General features: G+C 39.4%; 1 protein-coding gene across 1 annotated transcript in view; it reads right to left on the reverse strand.

Annotated features, from left to right (window-relative positions):
- CNPY1 (canopy FGF signaling regulator 1) overlaps nucleotides 1–18,566 on the reverse strand; it is a 49,729-nt gene extending 31,163 nt beyond the window's left edge. Inside the window, exons 1-2 of the mRNA XM_027840969.1 lie at nucleotides 18,437–18,566; nucleotides 18,232–18,347 (exon numbers count right to left, since the gene is read on the reverse strand). Coding sequence (XP_027696770.1) covers nucleotides 18,232–18,347; nucleotides 18,437–18,566 — 246 coding nt within the window. The remainder of the gene's footprint in view (nucleotides 1–18,231; nucleotides 18,348–18,436) is intronic.
- Between the last annotated feature and the right edge of the window lie 436 nt (nucleotides 18,567–19,002).

Here is a 19,002-nt window from a genome sequence, read left to right on the forward strand (position 1 = left end):
CAGCATTCATTTTCCCATTTTATTCCTCATATAATATTAATAATCAGGGTTGAAAGGTAGTGTAGAAGAATGGTTAAAGAACTGGCCTTGGAGAAAGCTTGGGTTCAAGTCTCACCTCTGACACATAGTGATTGTGTGACCCTGGGCAAGTCACTTAACTTCTTGGTGCTCTAGGAAACCCTCTAAGATTCTAAGTTGCAGAGAAGGTGCTGACCTGCATTGGAAGAAGAATTCCTTACACCAATAAAAATCATGGATCTAGACTCTATCCCTAATTAGAGGGTTATGGATCAAAATGATCTCTTTCAATGAATCTTTTATCTATGTAATCATTAATATATACAAGCAAGGTTGTTTATTCACAGATATATGGTCACAGTATCTCTACCCCAAGAATTCTCTTAAATAGTAATGTGTAGAAACAGTTCAAAGAATGTATAAATGTATATGCTGCTGACTTCTGAATCACAAAATTTTTGGAAGAAGGCATAGAGATAATCTAATACAGCCCCCTCATTTTACAGATTGAAACTGGGGGGTCAGGAAGGTAAAGTTATTTGTCTAAAATTCACACAACTAGTAAAGTGATAGTTAGAAGTCAAATGCAAGTGTTCAGATTTTTGAACTCAGTACTTTTTTCATCATACCTTTCAAATGATCAATAGGCATGAATTAAATACCTGCCATGTGCCAGACACTGTGCTAAGGACTAGGGACACAAAGATGAAGATGAAACAGTTTCTGCCCTCAAGAAGTTCATATTCTTTTAGGGGAGACAATGCACACACACACATCTATATATATACATATACATATACATATACATACACACACATACATATGTATATATGCGTATGTGTATACACATATATATGGATATATGTGTATACACATATATACGGATATATGTGTATACACACACATATATACATATACATACATACACATACATATGTATATATGCGTATGTGTATATACATATATACGGATATATGTGTATACACACACACATACACACACACCCATATATGACTTTGTTCATAGCTTTCAGGCAGTCCATCATCTTCAATTATCTCTCCTTATCTACTTTCTGGGTCACTTATTTTTCCTATGATGTATTTCACATTTTCTTTTAATTTTTTTTCAGTCTTTTGACTGTGTTTTATTGTTTCTTGATGTCTCATAGAAGTATTAGCCTCCAGTTGGCCAATTCTAATTTTTTTTTCTTTTTAGGAAGTTGGGGTTAAGTGACTTGTCCAGGGTCACACAGCTAGTAAGTGTCAAGTGTTTGGTCTGAGACCGATTTTGAACTCAGGTCCTCCTGACATCAGGAGAACCGCTGCTCTATCCACTGTGCCACCTAGCTGCCCCCTAATTCTAATTTTTAAAGAGTTATTTTCTTCAGTGAGGTTTTATATCTCTTTGATCATTTGGTCAATTCTGGTTTTTAAGTTATTATTTTGTTCAATATTTTTTGTGCCTCTTTTACCAAGCTGTTAATTCTCTTTTCATAATTTTCTTGCATAGCTCTTATTTCTTTTCCTAATTTTTTCTCTACTATTCTTATACGATTAATTTTTTTGCTCTTTTTATCTCTTTATGTAGTTTTTCTAGGAATTCTTGTTGGGCTTGTGTCCAATCTGCATTGTTCTTTGAGGCTTTGTTTGTAGATGTTTTCATGTCATTGGCTGCTTCTGAGTGTGTCTTGAGCTTCTCTGTCACCATAGTACTTTTTTACAGTTGGGTTCTTTTTTGTTGTTAACTCATTTTCCCAGCATATTTCTTGACTTTCTACTTTATGTTAAAGTCAAGAAATAGGTTGAGAAAATGAATTGGGCTCTGCTCACTTCTGGAGAGGATGCTTGGCCTGAGCTTCTGTCTTTTGTATTCTTCTACTCTTTTTGCAATGCTGTTGGGGAGCCTGTAAGTTTTTGGTACTTCTAATGTGGTATGATCTGGGGAGATGTATGTTTACTGATCTCCTGGTCTGTTCTCTGCTCCTTACACAGGTAGGGGGCCCCTGCTCCCTTGAGACCTGGACCATTCTTCTCTGCCTTGGAACTGTAACCTGGAACTAGGTAATGGGCAACAAAGCTATCAGAAGGCATCTGTTCCTACTCCTACTTCTAGTACATGGTTCTTTTGATATCACTTTCTGCCCAGGTGTTCAGTCCCCTTGGTGTCCCCAGGCACTGGGCTGCTTCCTGATATTGCTGTGATCACCATAGCACAGTGCCATTTCTGCTGCTATGCTCCTGGTCACCTCTCATTCTGGTGTCCACAAACCTCTTTGTCTATCTTCTTAAGTTGCCCTGGGATAGAAAATTGTCTCACTGTGACCTTTTTCTTGGCTTTCCCACCCAGAATTTGGTTTAGTGTGTTTTTTTAGGTTATTGTGGAAGAGATTTTGGGAAGGCTGTGGCAAAATTGCTAAGCTCTCACTCTACCATCTTGACTCTGCCTTGAGTATATAACTTTGACCTATGATTATAGTTCACATTTAGATTGCACTTAAAAAATTTACCAAGGGTTTTCCTCAGGAACAACACAGTGGGATAGGTAATGCAAATACGATTATCCCCCTTTATTGGGTGAGGAATGGAGGAATGTTAGGTTGAAATGACTTGCCCATGGTCACACAGTTATAGTTTTAAAATATCAGGCCTAAAACTTGAATCCAGTTCTTTCAACACCAGACCTATTATGCCACTGCCTCTCAGCATTCAGAAGCAGCTAAGTTTAGTTCATCCTTGAAGCATGGGAGATTAGATATACATTAAATATTTATTAGTCACCTCCTGCTTCTCTTTCTCAGCTTTAAATCTATACCCTTGAGATAGAAAAAAGCAGTGTGTTAGATAGAATAGTCATGTAGAAGCTTATTATACATATTCACACATACAGAATACATATACAAGGTATCCCAAAAGTCTTAGCGCACTTTCATGCTTTAATAACTTCAGAATCATAAACGCTACAAACTTTAAAAAATAACATTTGAAAGGTCAATTATTTGCATTTTAAAGATATTCATATATTTTTATCAAAATCTGATATAACTACCATCTTGTGATATACAACACTCTAGTCAATTTTCAAAATTAGGGTTTTTTTTGCAAGGCAATTGGGGTTAAGTGACTTGCCCAGGGTCATGTCTCTGGTCTGAGACTGGATTTGAACTGAGGTCCTCCTGACTCCAGGGCCTGTGCTGTATCCATTGTGCCACCTAGCTGCCCCAATTTTCAAAATCAGTAAAAAATCCTTTCAAGTTAGCTGCTGCTCAGTGTTTGAAAGGATTACATTTGCAATGCTAGCCATAAGATCATCTAAAGAAGGAGGTTTTGGTGTGTATGTGACAATTTTGACCTAACCCTATGAGAAAAAAATCTGATGGCTAGGACTGAGGTCTTTAAGCAAGAGGACCTCATCTGCTGATATACTGGATGGAGAAAATGTCATCCAGAAACTGTCACACAAACAGTACATAATACCAGGGTCCCCTGTCTTGTTAAAATTTAAAATTTAATAGTCAAAGTTCATAAAACTAAATAAATATAAAAGAAATTTAAATAATCAAACTTTCAAATGATGTTCTTATAAGTTTGTAGTATTTATACTTTGAAAATTATTAAAGTTTAAAACTTCACTAAGACTTTTAGGATAGCCTGTGTGTGTTTATATGTATATATGCATGCATAGATGTTCTTTGTGGAGAAACAGTTGCTTTACTATAATGAATTTCAATCCTAGAATGATTTCAATTATTTAAAAGGTATATGCAGAGTGTACTGCAGGTTGAGAGAGGCTTATTTGTATTATTTTCAAAAGATCCTTACAGCAAAATTTATTTTAATTTACTTTCATTTGCGTATGTATGTGGTTTCATTAATATAGGAAACTCCTAGGGGGGAAAATTTCTATCTACAACTCAGCACCTATTCTGCCATTTATAGTCTTAGAGACTTGTCTGGGACACTAAGAAGTCAAGTAATTTGCATAGGTTCACACAGTCAATAAATAATAATAATAATAGCAATAACAATAACAACAGTTTGCATTTCTATAGCACTTACTATGTGCCAAGCACTGTGCTAAGTGCTTTCCATATACCTCATTTGATCATTTGAAATGTGTCAGAGAAGTGGGACTTGACCCCCAGGTCTTCCCAAATTCAAAAGCTGACAGCCACTATATCATTGAGAGGTAGTGACCTTTCACATTCATTCATCAGTAATTAAATAAATAAATGCCCAATGACATTTTTCAGGGGTGGGAGAGGTTTATAAAATTAAACAAAGAAGAAAAGGAGATGGACAGCTCCCAAAGGTGGGTAATCAGTGCAGTGGTGATGCAAAGAAGAATAGAGCATTTACCGATAGGATCTATTGATTCCCTTTAGTCTCAGCCCAAATACTAGCCTTCCATGATCGTCCCTGACTTGTTTGAAATGTATGGAGGGGCAAAAGGGAGTTGATAGATCTGGTTTAAAAACTGCACTCTGCCTCCTATGGTATGTATAATGCAAATCAGGAGACCTTTGTTCTAATAAGTAACACCTTTGGGACTAGAGAAATTTTGTTATTTGATGGATAAAAATTCAGTTTATAATTACCTTCTCTTGGTGGCAAAGTCATTCATTCAGGCCCCCATTTAAAGGAACAAACTTTTCAGAGCTTTGATTTTTTTCATCATTGCTTCAACACCTCCCAAGATGATTTTAAAAGATTCTCCTCCCTTTTAATTTTGCTCACTCCACTCCTTGCCACGTCACCTGGAGTTGATATTCATTTTTAATCTCCAGGATTGGGAGTGGGGGCTTCAATCTTAGTTCTCCCCAACTCCAGTTTGTTTAACTCTTGGTTGAGGCTTCTGGGATGTGAATTTAAGGACAGCCCAGAGGAAAAGGTCCCTCTGCTGGCCTCAGCAAAGCAGAGCAATCCAGCCACAATCCAAATCAGTGAGATTTGGCTCACACAAAAGAAGGAACTGCTTGGGGAGTTATTACACCAAGGTGGCAGACAGGCCAACCCAAACTCAAATGATAAAGAAGACTATACTTGTCTTCCAGCCCCCCCTGTGCTGGCTCTGGATGTCCCTGATCCCCCACTGTGGACTCCCCTAAGTCCTTAGAACCTCAGAATCTTTCCTTTCCCATAAGTGTAATTAGAGTCTTCTGGGCTCAGGGCTTCTATAACCTTCTGACTTCCAGATGAGAAAACTGAGACCTAGAGAGAAATAATGTACCCCTCCCTCCTTCATCATAGAGAAGGCAGCAGTGGGATAGTAGAGAGAGCCCAGTATCCAGATTAAGACTCAGCACACTGGGTTTTGACTCCTGACTCCACCACTAAGTGGAAACCCATGTAGATCTGAGCCTGTTTTCTGGAGTACTCAACACCTTTCAGGTATTTGACAAAAGGTGAAATTTGTAATTTATCTCCACAATAGTAAGACCTCGTGTTTAGGTCATGCTTTTCTCAGAGCTGCTCTACGAGGTTGGTAGTAAACATTATTGTTCCCATTTTAAAGATGAAGACACAAAGAAAGTAAGAGACTCGCCTAAGAACTTGGAACTGAAGCCACAAGTCTTCTGCCTCTGTGTCTAAAGTTCTTCCATTACATCACACTGAAGAAAGTCATAGAATTCAAAGGAATGGTATGTAAAGCAAGTAGATCATGGCACCTGAGATCCAGTCTTCCACTCCTCGACATGGTTTTCTGATTTCAACAGTTGTTGGCTTCATCAATATCTTTCAAGAGGGTTGGTTCTTGAGATTTTTAGAGGGTTGAGAGAATATACATATATTAATATGCATCTAATACATATATTATGTATAATATAATATACAATATATTATGTAGAATGTATACTATATTATGCATTATATAACACATTATATAAGAGGTATACATTCTATATAATATATTGTGCATATGTGATATAATATTATATGTATATGTACATGTATATATATTTTTTCTTAACAATTTTACCACTGGAATCACAGTTACAGTTAAAAAAAAAAAACAAAAAATGATCTAAACCAAAGTTGAAACGATATTTGGTCCCAAATGGTGGTCTCTTTTGTAGCTAAGTCTTGCTGGGCCAATATGAGGCTAGCTAACTGCATTTTTTCATAAATCACCATTAATCCAATTTGTTAACAACAACAACAAAGGAACTTCAGCACCAAAATGGGAACTACATTTTGCTGAACAGACATCTCTTTGTAACAACACAGAGGAAATGTCAGGTGGGAACATTCTTATCTAATGCAATCAGCAGGCATAGCTTCAGTCCTGTCACCAGCAACCCAGACGCTACTTGACGACATCCCTCTGAACCTTCTACTTCAATGAGTGTGCCTCCAAAGAACCTCCATATTCTTGACTTTATTGAAAAGATAAATCTTTGAAAGTCACAAAGAACAAGCGCCCTGCATATCATAAAATAACATCAAGCAAAATGTTGCTGTTAAGTGAATATAATTTGATGTAAAAAAAAAAAAACTAACACCATTCATAGAGCAGCAAAACACCAAAAAACCCAGGCTGAAGGGAATATTAATGATAATAAGAGTGAGGAAAGGAAAGTCCGCCTGGGAATTCACCATCACCAGGAATTGTTTATGCAAAACAATAGTTCCTTTGATGACCCATAATGCAAATTTCTAACCATTTACGTTGTTTCTATTAGAATGATATAAAATCAACCACACTGAAGAATTCCAAGCTATCTTGAAAACAACATCGATTAAAAACTTGAATTCTTTGAGTCCATGGCAGGACTTGGCAGCCATAAAATGAGTATAATCTAGACCTGCATTAATAAAATCATAGTCTTTTGAAGGAGGAAAGTGATGGTTCCTCATATTCCGCCCTGGTTGGAATAAATCTGGAGTATTGTATACAGTTCAGGGCCTAATGTTTTAAAAAGGACGTTGGTAAGCTGGATAGTGCATGCCCAGAGAAAGACGAATAGGACAGCAAGAAGACCAGGCACAATGGTGAATGAGCATTGGTTGAAGGAACAAGTTATGATTGCTCTGAAGGAAAGAAGACTGAAGGGGGACCTGATAACTGCCTTCAGGTCTCTGAAGATTCTCAGGTTGATGAGGGGCTTCTTTTGTTAGGCCTCAGAACTAGAAACACTAAGAGGGAAGTTGTGGGGACCAGATTTTGACTTGATTTGAGAATTTCCTAATGGGATTCCTCCAAAATGGAGCTTGTGGGTATCCCTGTGCCTCGAGATATTCAAGCAGAGGTTGAATGAGCCATTTATAACCTAGCTCTACTACACATCTTTCCAGTCTTCTTATACCTTATGCCACCACCGTTATCCTCCTCCCAGCACATGCTCTTCTCTCCAATGACACCGGTCTCCTTGTGGCTTTTCAAAAAAGATATTCCATCTCTAGGCATTTTCTCTGGTTGTCTGCCATGCCTGGAATGCTTTCCCTCCTCATCTCTGCCTCCTGGCTTCCCTGGTTTCCTTCAAGTCCCAGGAAAATGCCACCTTCTATAGGATACCTTTCTCAGTGCCTCTCAATATTAGTGCCTTCCTTCCATTGATTATTTCTACCTTTTCTTGTATGTAGATTGTTTCTACATAGTTATTTGCATGTTGTCTCCCTCATTAGGATGTAAGTTCCTTGAGGGCAGGGACTCTACTTTTTCTTTGAATCCTCAGGGCCTAGCACATAGTAGGGGCTTAATAAATGCTTACTGACTGACTGACTGAATTGTAAGGGTAATTGAGAGTATATTTCTATTCAGTATGGGTTAAAATAGATGGCCTGTGAGGTTCTTTTCAACTGTGAAACTGTAAGCCAGCCCTATACAAATATGAATTTTTATAATTATTCTAGAATATCTTAAGATCTCTGTATGTCTTTGTGGTATTTTTGTATTAAACAAATCTTGGTACACAAAGATGATCAACCAATCAACAAGTATTTATTAATTACTTGTGTAATTACTATGTGCCAGGCATTGTGCTAAGTGCTGGCGATACAAAGAAAAAAAAATTTAAAAAGAGCTCCTGCCCTCAAGGAGCTTACATTCTAATCGGGGAGACAACATGTATCTAACTAGGTACATGCACGATACAGCATAGATGGAAGGTAACCTTGATGAGGAAAGAGCTGGGAGCTGGGAGGATCAGAAAAAAGGTCTTATAGAAGGTGGTGTCTGTGCTGAGAGTTGAATGAAATGAAAGATTCCAAAAGGCCTCTGTAAGGAAGGAGATCTGGGCCTTCAGACCCAGAGACTGGAGATAGTGCATCATGTGTGAGGAAAAGAAAATAGGCCAGTCTGGCTGGACTGCAATACATGAAAGGCAGTGAAGTATAAGACTAGTGAGGAAGGAAAGCCCAGGTTGTGAGCAGCTTTAAATGCTGAACTAAAAAGGTTTTATTTGATCCCAAAAGTAATAATTGGTCGTTAAAGTTTATTGAGTAGGAGGCCTACATTGTTCTGCCTAAGCTTTAGGGAAATCACTTTGGTAGCTGAGGGGGTTGAAATATTTTAAATGATGAGGAGGACCAGGAGTAAATATTTGGGACTATGGTTGTGGCATGGAGGTTTTTTTGTGTTTTTTATTTTTCCCACCTCTGTGTAAAGTCAACTGGTCCAACTGGGAACTTGAATATATGATCTTAACCTCAACAATATACTCTTCTAACCAACGCAGCTAACCTGTCCAGACAAAATCCATACATTCTCAAATGCAAGCTTCTAGGTGGCACAGCGGATAGAGCGCTGGACCTGGAGTCAGAGAGACCTGAGTTCAAACGTGACTTCAGATACTTACTAGCTGTGTGAACCTAGGCAAGTCACTTAACACTCTGTTTGTCTCAGTTTCCTCATCTGCAAAATGGAGGATAATAGCAGCACCTACATCTCAGGATTATGAGGATTGAATGAGAAAATATTTGTAAAGCACTTTGCACACCTTAAAGCACTATATAAATACTAACTATTATTATTACTATAAAGAAAGCTACACAGAGTGAGTCAATAAGTATATATTAAGCACTTACTATGTATGTTATAGGCACTGTGCTAAGCATTGAGGATACAAAGAAAGGTAAAAAATAGAAACTCCCAGCAGTTCTTGCTCTCAAAGACCATATATTTTAGTGAGAGAAACATGTGTGTGTGTGTATATATGTATATATTATATATATATATATGAAATACAGATTTAAAATTTAAAATACAGATTATATATATACACAGATTTAGAACTTTAACAAGCATCAGAAGTCAGCAAGGTCAAATCCCTCATTTTATAGATTAAGAAACTGAGAACCAGGGAAGCAAATCAACTTGCTCAAGGTCACATAGTTAATAAGCGGCACAGGCACAAATAAAACATAGTTAATAGCGTAGTGTACAAAAGGACTGCTAGGTGGCGCCTAAATGCACAGAGCAATGGGCCTGGTGCCAGGAAGACTCATCATGAGTTCAAGTCCAGTCTCAGACACTTATTAGCAGTGTTGCCCTGGGCAAGTCACTTAAATCTATTTGCCTCAGTTTCCTCATCTGTAAAATGAGCTGGAAAAGGAAATGACAAACTACTCCAGTATCTTTGCCAAGAAAACCCCAAAGGGGGTTACAAAGAATCAGACACAATTGAAATGACTGAACAACTACAAAAGTATACAAAAGGCAGTGCTACGGACTGGATAAAACGCTGAACTTAAAAGTCAGGAAGACATGGGCTCAAATCTTGTGTCTGACACTCATGTCACCACTGGCAATTGAAGTAACTTCTCTGACCTTCGCTGTGTTCATCTTTAAAACGGGGATAATATATACCTATAGCATCTATCTCAAAAGGATTGTTGCGAGGTCCAAATGAAATCATGTATACAAAGTGCTGTCTAAATGCAGTTATTTTTGTTTTATTGTAAAAAGGAAAGTGGCTTTATTTCGGTCAAGGCTTCTACCTATGTCCCCTTTGGGGGCCGTAGTTCATTACTCCCAAGATGGGTGACTATTCAGAGGACACAGTGGCAGCTCTGTCCTCTGTCTTGACTCCCCCTCCAGTGAAAACAGATTTCCTTCAGGTTTGTCACTTGAGTTGCTTTTTTTTTCTTCCTTTCCTCTAAGAACAAAGTAACCAAATAAAAGAAAATTGTGGAAGGGTGCTCTATTTCACCTTTGGCTGATCGTGTAGAGGCAAGAACATTATCAACTGGGAAATGGAGCACACCCATTTGTAGCTGCTTGTCAGAATTCTAGTTGTGAGCAAACAAAGCTCACTGCCACGTTCTTTTGTTCTTCCAACGAATATCAAGGCAAGCAACCTACCACCTACCTACCATGCGGCCCAAGAAAGATGGGCTTGTGTGTGAGGAACATCAGTAATAACTGCTTGGCTCACTTCCAGGATGGCCTGGAAGAACGTAAGTTAAAGCTTGCCATCCTGACCTCATGCTGGGCATACCCCCCAAATCTCCAGTTGGAGGTGTTAGAATGTGGGTCAGGCAGTCAAACCCAGGTGCATGAATCACAGCAAGTGAGCTTTAGTTTAGACATAAGACGGCTTTCTCACTGAGAGGAATAAGATTCCAGAGCAGTTTCTCAAAGTAGGTTGTGGAAGTTTTGAAAGACTAGGACAAGTTAAGAGCTGATTTCTTAGAGATAACTAAGAGCAGATCTACCTGGAGGCAGGGAGATTGGCTAGCTGATGCCTTCCTGCCCTCTGATTCCATGACACAATTTGAAATTATTCTGCTAACCAAGCATACACTAGTTTACAGAAAAATAAAAATAACAACAACAATAATAATAACTGACATTGATATAGTAATTCAAAATTTGTATTACTTAACATACAGGACATCCCAAAAGTCTCAAAATAGGTCAAAGCTTTCATAGCTTAACACTGCATTAAGACTTTTGGAACATTTTTGCACTCATTTATAAAGTAGTAACTGCTGTCAATAAAGCTCTTACAAAGATCCGATTTATGCCTCATAACAACCCTATTGGTAACTCCTGCAGAGCAGCTGGATAGAGCACTGGGCCTGAAGTCAGGAAGACTCATCTTTCTGGGTTCAAATCCAGCCTCAGACACTGCCCTAGCAGTGTGACCCTGGGCAAATCACTTAACCCTGTTTGCCTCAGTTTCCTTACCTGTAAAATGAACTAGAGAAGGAAATGGCAAACCACACCAGTATCTTTGTCAAGAAAAGCCCAAAAAGGGGCCGCAAAGAGTTGGACATGATCGAAATAACTGGACACAGGTGTTGTTATCCTTATTTTATAGACAAGGAAACTGAGACTCAGAAAATTTAAATTCCTTGCTGATGATCACAGCACTATCAAGTGTCAGAGGTGAGGTTTGAGCTTAGTCTTCCTAACCCTAAATCCAGCATTTTATTCACTACCCCACATGACCTCAGATAAATCAGAGTTTGGTTTGGGGGTCAGGCTGGGGAGAAGAACCTGAGTATCTGCAGCTTGGTTATCGCCACCCTTTACAGGCCAACAGTTCTTAAAGACCAAATCACAGGCTCATTGACTTAGATCTGGAAAGGACTTTTTAAATCATCCTTGTCCAACTTCCCTCCCCTCCATGAGGAAACTGAAGCTGGCCTGAGGAAGGAGAGTGACAGAGTGAGGATCTGAGCCTGGGTTTTGTTTGTTGTTCAGTCCTGTCCACCTCTTTGTGACCCCATTTGGGTTTTCTTGGCAGAGACCCTGGTGTGGCTTGCCATTTCTTTCTCCAGCTTATTTTACAGATGAGGAAACTGAGGCAAACAGGATGAAGTGACTTGCCCAGGTTCACACAGAAAGGAAGCGTCTGAGGCTGGATTTGAACTCAGGAAGATGAATCTTCCTGACTCTAGGCCTAGTACTCTATCCACTGTGCCACTTAGCTGCTCACTATATAAATGTTTGCTGTTTGTTATTATTATCATTATTATTATTATTGTTATTACTACCTGAATTTGGAAAATGGAATTGTTCAGTGAAAAGAACAATGAACGTGGAGTCATAGAACGTGGATTTAAGTCCTGGCTCTACCATTTAGTATCTCTGTGACCTCGGGCAAATTTCACTCAACCTCTCTGGGCCTCAGATTTCCCCACTTAGAAAATTAGGGTTAAGACTAGATGGCCTTGAAGCCACTTCTAGTTCCAAATCACAGAATTTGAGAGTTAGGAGGAAGCTCAGTGGCCATCTGGTCCAACCTATACATGCACAGAATGCTTCCTTACAAAGAATGCTCAACAATGGGTTATCTACCTGCTCTTTGAAGACTTCTCAGGAGGAGGAATCTACCATATCTCTAGGCAGCTCATTCCACTTGTGGCCAGCTCAAATTATTAGAAAGCTTTTCCTGCCACCAAAAGCTTAAACTGGCCTCATTACACATTCTAACCTTTGCTCCTGGTCCTGCCATCTATGGCCAAAAAAACCCCAAAAAAGCAAAAAACAAAAACCCCAAAAATCTGTCTAATCACTCTTTCCCATGACAATCCCTTAAATACTTTAAGATAACTATCATATCAGACCCAAGTCTTTTCCAGGTCAACCTTGCCTAGTACCTCCAACTAATCCTCATATGAAATGGATCCTAGGCACACAGACACAGTAGCTTATCAGTGTCTTTCTTAAGCCATGGTGCTGAGAACCGAATAAATATTCTTGAGATCTGGCATGGGCAGCCAATCAGCCAACAAGCGTTTATTAAGTGATTACTGCGTGCCGTGCACTGTGCTAAGAACCGAGCATATAGAGAAGGACAAAAATAGAGTACCTGCCCCTAAGGAGCTCACATTCTAATGGGGAAGGGTTGCAAACAACTAGGCACGTATGTGATATATACAGGGTAAGTGGGGAAGAATTAGTGGAGAGGAGGACTGCAATGTACATTGGGCAGAGTATGGTGGTACTATCGCCTCCCTATTCCCTTTAATACAGCCCAAGACTGCATTGCTTGTTTGGCTGCCATATCATCCTGCTGGCTTCTATCAAGCCTTCAGTCCACTAAAACCCCCAGATCTTCTTCGTAACAACTGCTATCCATCCATGCTCCCCCCATCTTATACCCGTGAAGCCAAATTTTGCGTCCAAGTGCAAGACTTTATCCCTATCCTATTGAGCTTCATTTTATTCGATTCAGCCCAGTGCTCTAGCCATCAAGTTCCTTTCAGATCCTGTCATTCAGGGTCTCAGCTATCCCTCCCAGCTTTGGGTCTCCTGCAGAGTTGATAAGCATAGTCTCTATGCCTTCATCCAGCTCACTGATAAAAATTTTAAGAGCACAGGGTCAAGCACAGGTCCCTAAGGTACTCCACTGGAGACCTCTTGACATTTTCACATTGAAACATTGCCAACTGCAATCTAAATTCAGTCATCCAACCAGTTCTTAAGTCATCTGACTACATTATCATCTAATTCATATCTCTCCATTTTTCTCTGCAAGAATAGTATGATATATTTTATCAGAAGTTTTTCTAAGATGGAGGTGAATTATAGCCACAGAATTCCTCCCACTTACTAGTATATTAATCAACCCTGTCAAAGAAAGAAAACAAAGTTAATTTGGCATAATCTGTTCTTGATGAAGAATAGCTCATTTTCACTTTGGTAAAGTTTTCTCTTTCACATCTCTTAGTTTCCCTACTCCTTCCTCTAGTCATCAAAGCCTTCTCCTCTTGTGTCAGTCCTTGCTATTCATCAATACATCCCTATTATTTTAATAATTATTAATCAATCAACAAGCATTTATTAAGCACCTACTATACAACAGACACAATGCTAGGCGCTGGTGATACAAAAACAAAAATGAGACAGTCCATGCCCTCAAGGGGCTTACATTCTACTTGGGGCAGACATGTACAAAAGTAAGTACATCCAAAATAAACACAAGGTATAGATTTGGTAGAGTATGAGAAGTTTGCACTAGATACTCTGGGAATCAGGAAAGACTTATGTTACTGATAGCACGATAATAAAATGTAAAAAGCTGATTTTACTTTAAATGCCACTTTCAGCTCTCTCCCTCCTTGATGCTTTCCCCCCTTCCCTAACCTTTGTTCAACACACACCTTCCCTACACCTGCCCAAAGTGAAAACCACAGGAGCTCATTATGTTGTGTCCAGGTATAGGGAGAATGCTAGCTTTATTAGTGTTGCATATTATGGTGGGAGAGATATACTGTATATGAATATGAAACAGGATAAAAATAATAGTATTCTATGTTGCTATAAAATTTGTAAAGCACTTTCCACATATTACCTCATTTGATCCCTATAACTGTCATGTAACATAGGTGCTATTATTATCTGCATTTTACAGATGAGGAAATTGAGGCAGACAAAGACTTACCTAGGGTCACGTAGCTACTAGTGTCTGAGGCTGGGTTTGAACTCAGACCTTCCTGAATTCAAATTTAGCACTCTATTTGCTTTTCTAGCTATACAAGTAACTGGTATAGTCAGAATTCACAAACCCAGGTGTTGTCACCACAAATCCAATGTGTTTTCTACCACACTGAGTTGTTGTTAATGGAAAGATTCAGTCATTCTTTGAGAAATAATGGCCCTTGTTTCACTTTGAAGCAATAGGTCCTGAGTTTACCCATTAAAAACTCATATGGTATAAGCTCAACTGGGCCCTCAACGATATTTGGCAATCTTGCTATTCAGCACACTGAGCCTCTATGTTATTCCTCACAGCTACTGCTCTTAACGCCCAGGGTTGTTATGAGGTTCAAAGGAGATAATATTTGTAGAGCCCTTAACACAGTGCCTGGAACATGGTAGGTGCTTAATAAATGCTTGCATCCTTTCTTCCAAACCTTTGTCTCTCCCCTTCAGCCCCCAGTCTCATCCTCACCCTGACACTTAAAGCTGATGACCTCACTTCCTACTTAGTAGAGATAATCAAAGCCTTGCAACTGTAAACTATCTTAAGTCCTTTCTCTTATGATCCAAAATTTAGGTTCCATCATCCATTTACTATTCCTTGGATAGGCAGTATGGTACCCAGTATCTGAGGTCAGAAGACTTGAGTTTGAATCCTAACACTGCCACTGACTACCTTTATAACATTAGACAAATCACAACATATCTGGGCATCAGTTCCTCACCTGTAAAATGAGAAGTTTTAGCTAGCTGATCTCTAAAGTCCTTTCCAGGTTCCTATGATCCTTTCCATATTTCAGAGGAAGAGGTAGCCTTATTCTCTACCAAAGCTAATCCTTCTAGCTGTGTTCTTGATCACATCCCTCTCACCATTTGCATAAACAGTCCAGGCAATCACTGGCTGTCCCGATGCTAATTGATGGCTCAGCCACACACTTTAAATGCTCCTACGCTTTCATATGCTGCATACCTATTTCTGGGGCCCCTTCACACTAATTTCTTGCATGTAGCTCTGAACAATTTTGTTTATTGAGGTGGCGTAACATAACAGGGACCCCAGAGAGCACTAAGATGATCATCTGAGTTACACTGAAATCAGGAAAGCCAATAGACTTTTTGGTATGTTCTGTATGCCAACATACATCTAATTAGATACATACTTAGCTACAAAGCACTAAATCTGACACAACCAAGCCCATACCAGTTCTTCAATAAAGATTAGTCCTGGGTTAGAGCTAACCTTGATTTGTAATATGCTTGGAAAGACCTTTTATGTCCCTTCTGAAAGGGATTAGAAACTAAAGGAATGCCCAAAATTGATCTCATTTCCTAGGGGCTCTCTGTATCTAAAGGAGAAATGCACCTGGGCAGAACTGAGCCTTAGTTTACTCATCTATGAAATGGATATAGTAATACTTATATTACCTGCTGAACAGGTTCTTGTAAGAATCATAGAATGTTAGGATCAGAAGATACCTTGAAGATCATCTCATCTAACCCTCTCTTCTTACATATGAGTAAATTGAAGGTTTAATAAAGATAAATTACTTACTTGCCCAAGTTCATATGATTAGCAAATAGCAAAGCTAGAACCTAGGTCTTCTGACTCCACTTTACTTCTGTATGTGAAACACTTTGTAAATGGGAAGTGCTATATAGAAAGTGAAGGTTTGGTTGGTATTATCTCAGTGGGCCCCTTGGAATAACAAGATAACAAATATTTATTGAGTGTGAACTCTGGACAAAGTACCATACTGAGTGAACAAGAGAAATGGTGTTGAAAGATCTGACAGTTGCCAATCAGGGACATCCAAAGAGCTAGTGGTTCAGAGATTTTCATGGGGCTAGGAACATGCCAATCCCATGTAGTACCTAGTAGACCCAAGTGTCCTTGGTATAAACTGGGGGCAAGTTGTATAATTAGCTTAGGTAACTATGGAGGAGTTACCAGCTACCAGAAACCCTAAGTAAATAGCTTCTTGATGGAGACAAAATTGTGGAAAGAGTGAAAAGATCACAGAAGACACAAGTGGTTCCCATTTCTGTAATTTACTAGTTTTATGACCTTGGGCAGGTCACTTGTACTTTCTTATCCTTAATTTTATTAGTAAAATGGAAATACACCTCTGCGGTACTCAAGTATCATTGCTTTGAGTATCAAATTAAATTACTGACGTGAATGTTCTTTGGAAACTGAGTGCTAAGGAAATGTAAACTACTGCTTATTCTCAAAGAATTTTAGAACTTAAAGGGACCTCAAAGTCCATTCCATACAAAGTTCTCCTTTTTCTTTTCTGAAGCCTTGCGATCATGGTGTGTATATGTATATGTGTGCTGGAGGTGAGAATTGCTGCTGGTAAGTTTATGGTTGAGATATGAGGAGAAGATATTAGGTCAAGACTACAAACCTCCAAGAAGGGGATGTGGCAGAAACTAACTTGGGGAATGATACAGGGAGCATTTTCAGATTTACTAGTAGATCCCAGTCTTCAGTTTGGTATACTCTGATTTAGTCCAATCCCTTGATTTTATAAATGAATAAATTGGTGACCAGAGAGATTGTCAAAGGGCACAGATCTAATGAGTGGAAAGACTCAATCCTATTCTAGTCCAGGGCTTTCTTTTTCTTTCTTTCTTTTTTTTTTTTGCTAGGCGATGGGGTTAAGTGACTTGCCCAGAGTCACACAGCTAGTAAGTGTCAAGTGTCTGAGGCTGGATTTGAACTCAGATCCTCCTGACTCCAGGTCTGGTGCTGTATCCACTATGCCACCTAGCTGCCCCAGGGCTTTCTCCTTGATACTACTTAAATGGCCTTTGATGATCTTGAACTCATCAATTTATTCATTGGTACCTATTAATTATTTTCGGCTATGGGGAGTGTTATAGCCAAGGATAGTAAAAATAGAATTGGCCTTAGAGTCAAGTGGATCTGGCTGATGTCCTGCATTGACATTCTAGCTCTGTGACCATGGACAAGTAAGTTTAAACTCTCAGTGGCCTAGGCAAAGTTCTAAGTCTTTAAATTATAGATGAGTTATATAATTTTGCTGTGGTGGAAGGATTTTCCACACTGGGAATACCTGAAATTGACAAAATCACACAGGTCTTTGATACCTCAAAACATACACACACACGCTACATCTCAAGAAGCAGTTTTTTTTTTCAAAGAAAACCAAGCAATATCTTTTTATCTTGACTTAAATATAACCTTAGCTAGGTAGCCATAAAACCCATTGGAGAGCCCCATTTCTTTCTCCTAATTTCTAATGTAGGGCCTTCCTTCACCTTCCAACAGCACTGCCTCCTATAAAGGGAAGGCCTAAAACAGAAGGAAACTCTCGTATTCAATACGAAACCAGATGCAGGTCAGAAGGGCTCTGGATAAGCCTTTATTTTTCTCTTCCTTGTTCTCACCTAGGAAGGCACTGCACTTTAAACGCGTCTCTCAGAGCCCTCCACCACAGAAGGCAAGGGGAAAATGGAAGGAAGAGCTGAGCCTCGAAGAAGCTCCCCTTTCTCACTTCATGGACCCCTTAGCCAAGTCCTGCTTGGCCCCCTACTGGCCTTGCCCGAGAATCACGATGGCCTGTTCTTATCCTGGTGCATAATGGTGCCAGAATGCCTGCCAAGGCGACAGAGGCACAAAATTTAGGTACCAAGAAAGAGATACTTCAATTTCAAGCTTAAAAATTACTTCAGGTCCCTGAGGACTCAGAAGCAATTTAGAGGCTGATACCCTGAACAAGAAAAAGGTTAGAAGATTAAGACCAACCGCTGTTTGGATAAATGACTGGTAATTGCCCATATCCGCAATTATGTCCTGTCATATAATTTCTCCCTTACCTTGGTCCTCTCCTGCGTCCCATCAGGCCTTATGCGGTACGACTTCACCCTTACACCTTTCTTCTGACGTGCTTTCATAACATCATACTCTACCTCATCCATCAAGGCCCTGCAAGCTAAACAAGACAGAAAACACAGCCAGTTACGGAGGAGGGGAGTGAGAGCAGGATGGATGGAAAAGGTAAGCACAGCTAAGTGGAAGCGCTCGATTTGTGGGGCTTGACACCGGGGAAGGGAGTGTAGCATAGGGTGGGAAATGGACTTTCCAGAAACGGTGGGAAAGGAGAGCCATTTTCTGCACTGTTCAGCTGTCGGTGAGCTAAGGTTTGCAGCATTTCTAGTAGTCCCCAGGGACCAAAAAGGATTTTATTTTTCTCTTCTGTTTGTCCACCCACAAAACACGATGATGAGTCTGAAGAGTTCCCTCCCCCACCCCGAGTCTGTCTGGGGAGCCCTGTCAGGTATAGGACTACAAGTCTAAGAAACTTCCATTTTTTTAATGAGGGGGTGTGGAAGGAGTCAGCTCATCTCCACTGAAGACTTGCTTATTTTGAATTTCACTGGGGCTAAGGAGATCCTTTCTGAAAAAAACAAAACAAAACAAAAAAAAAAAACTAATGACTGGGGGAAATATGATATGTGCCAAAAACATCATAAGAGGTTTTAAAACAAATCTTGACTCTGACCTTATTTTCAGTTATTTGGTACCACCCAAAAGTACTGTAATAACTTCTTTATTGCTTGCCACTTTAGCTTTAGCATTCTTGTTCC

Source organism: Vombatus ursinus, unplaced genomic scaffold (assembly GCF_900497805.2).
Source record: "Vombatus ursinus unplaced genomic scaffold, bare-nosed wombat genome assembly UNPS02014852.1, whole genome shotgun sequence".
NCBI classification, from domain to species: domain Eukaryota; kingdom Metazoa; phylum Chordata; class Mammalia; order Diprotodontia; family Vombatidae; genus Vombatus; species Vombatus ursinus.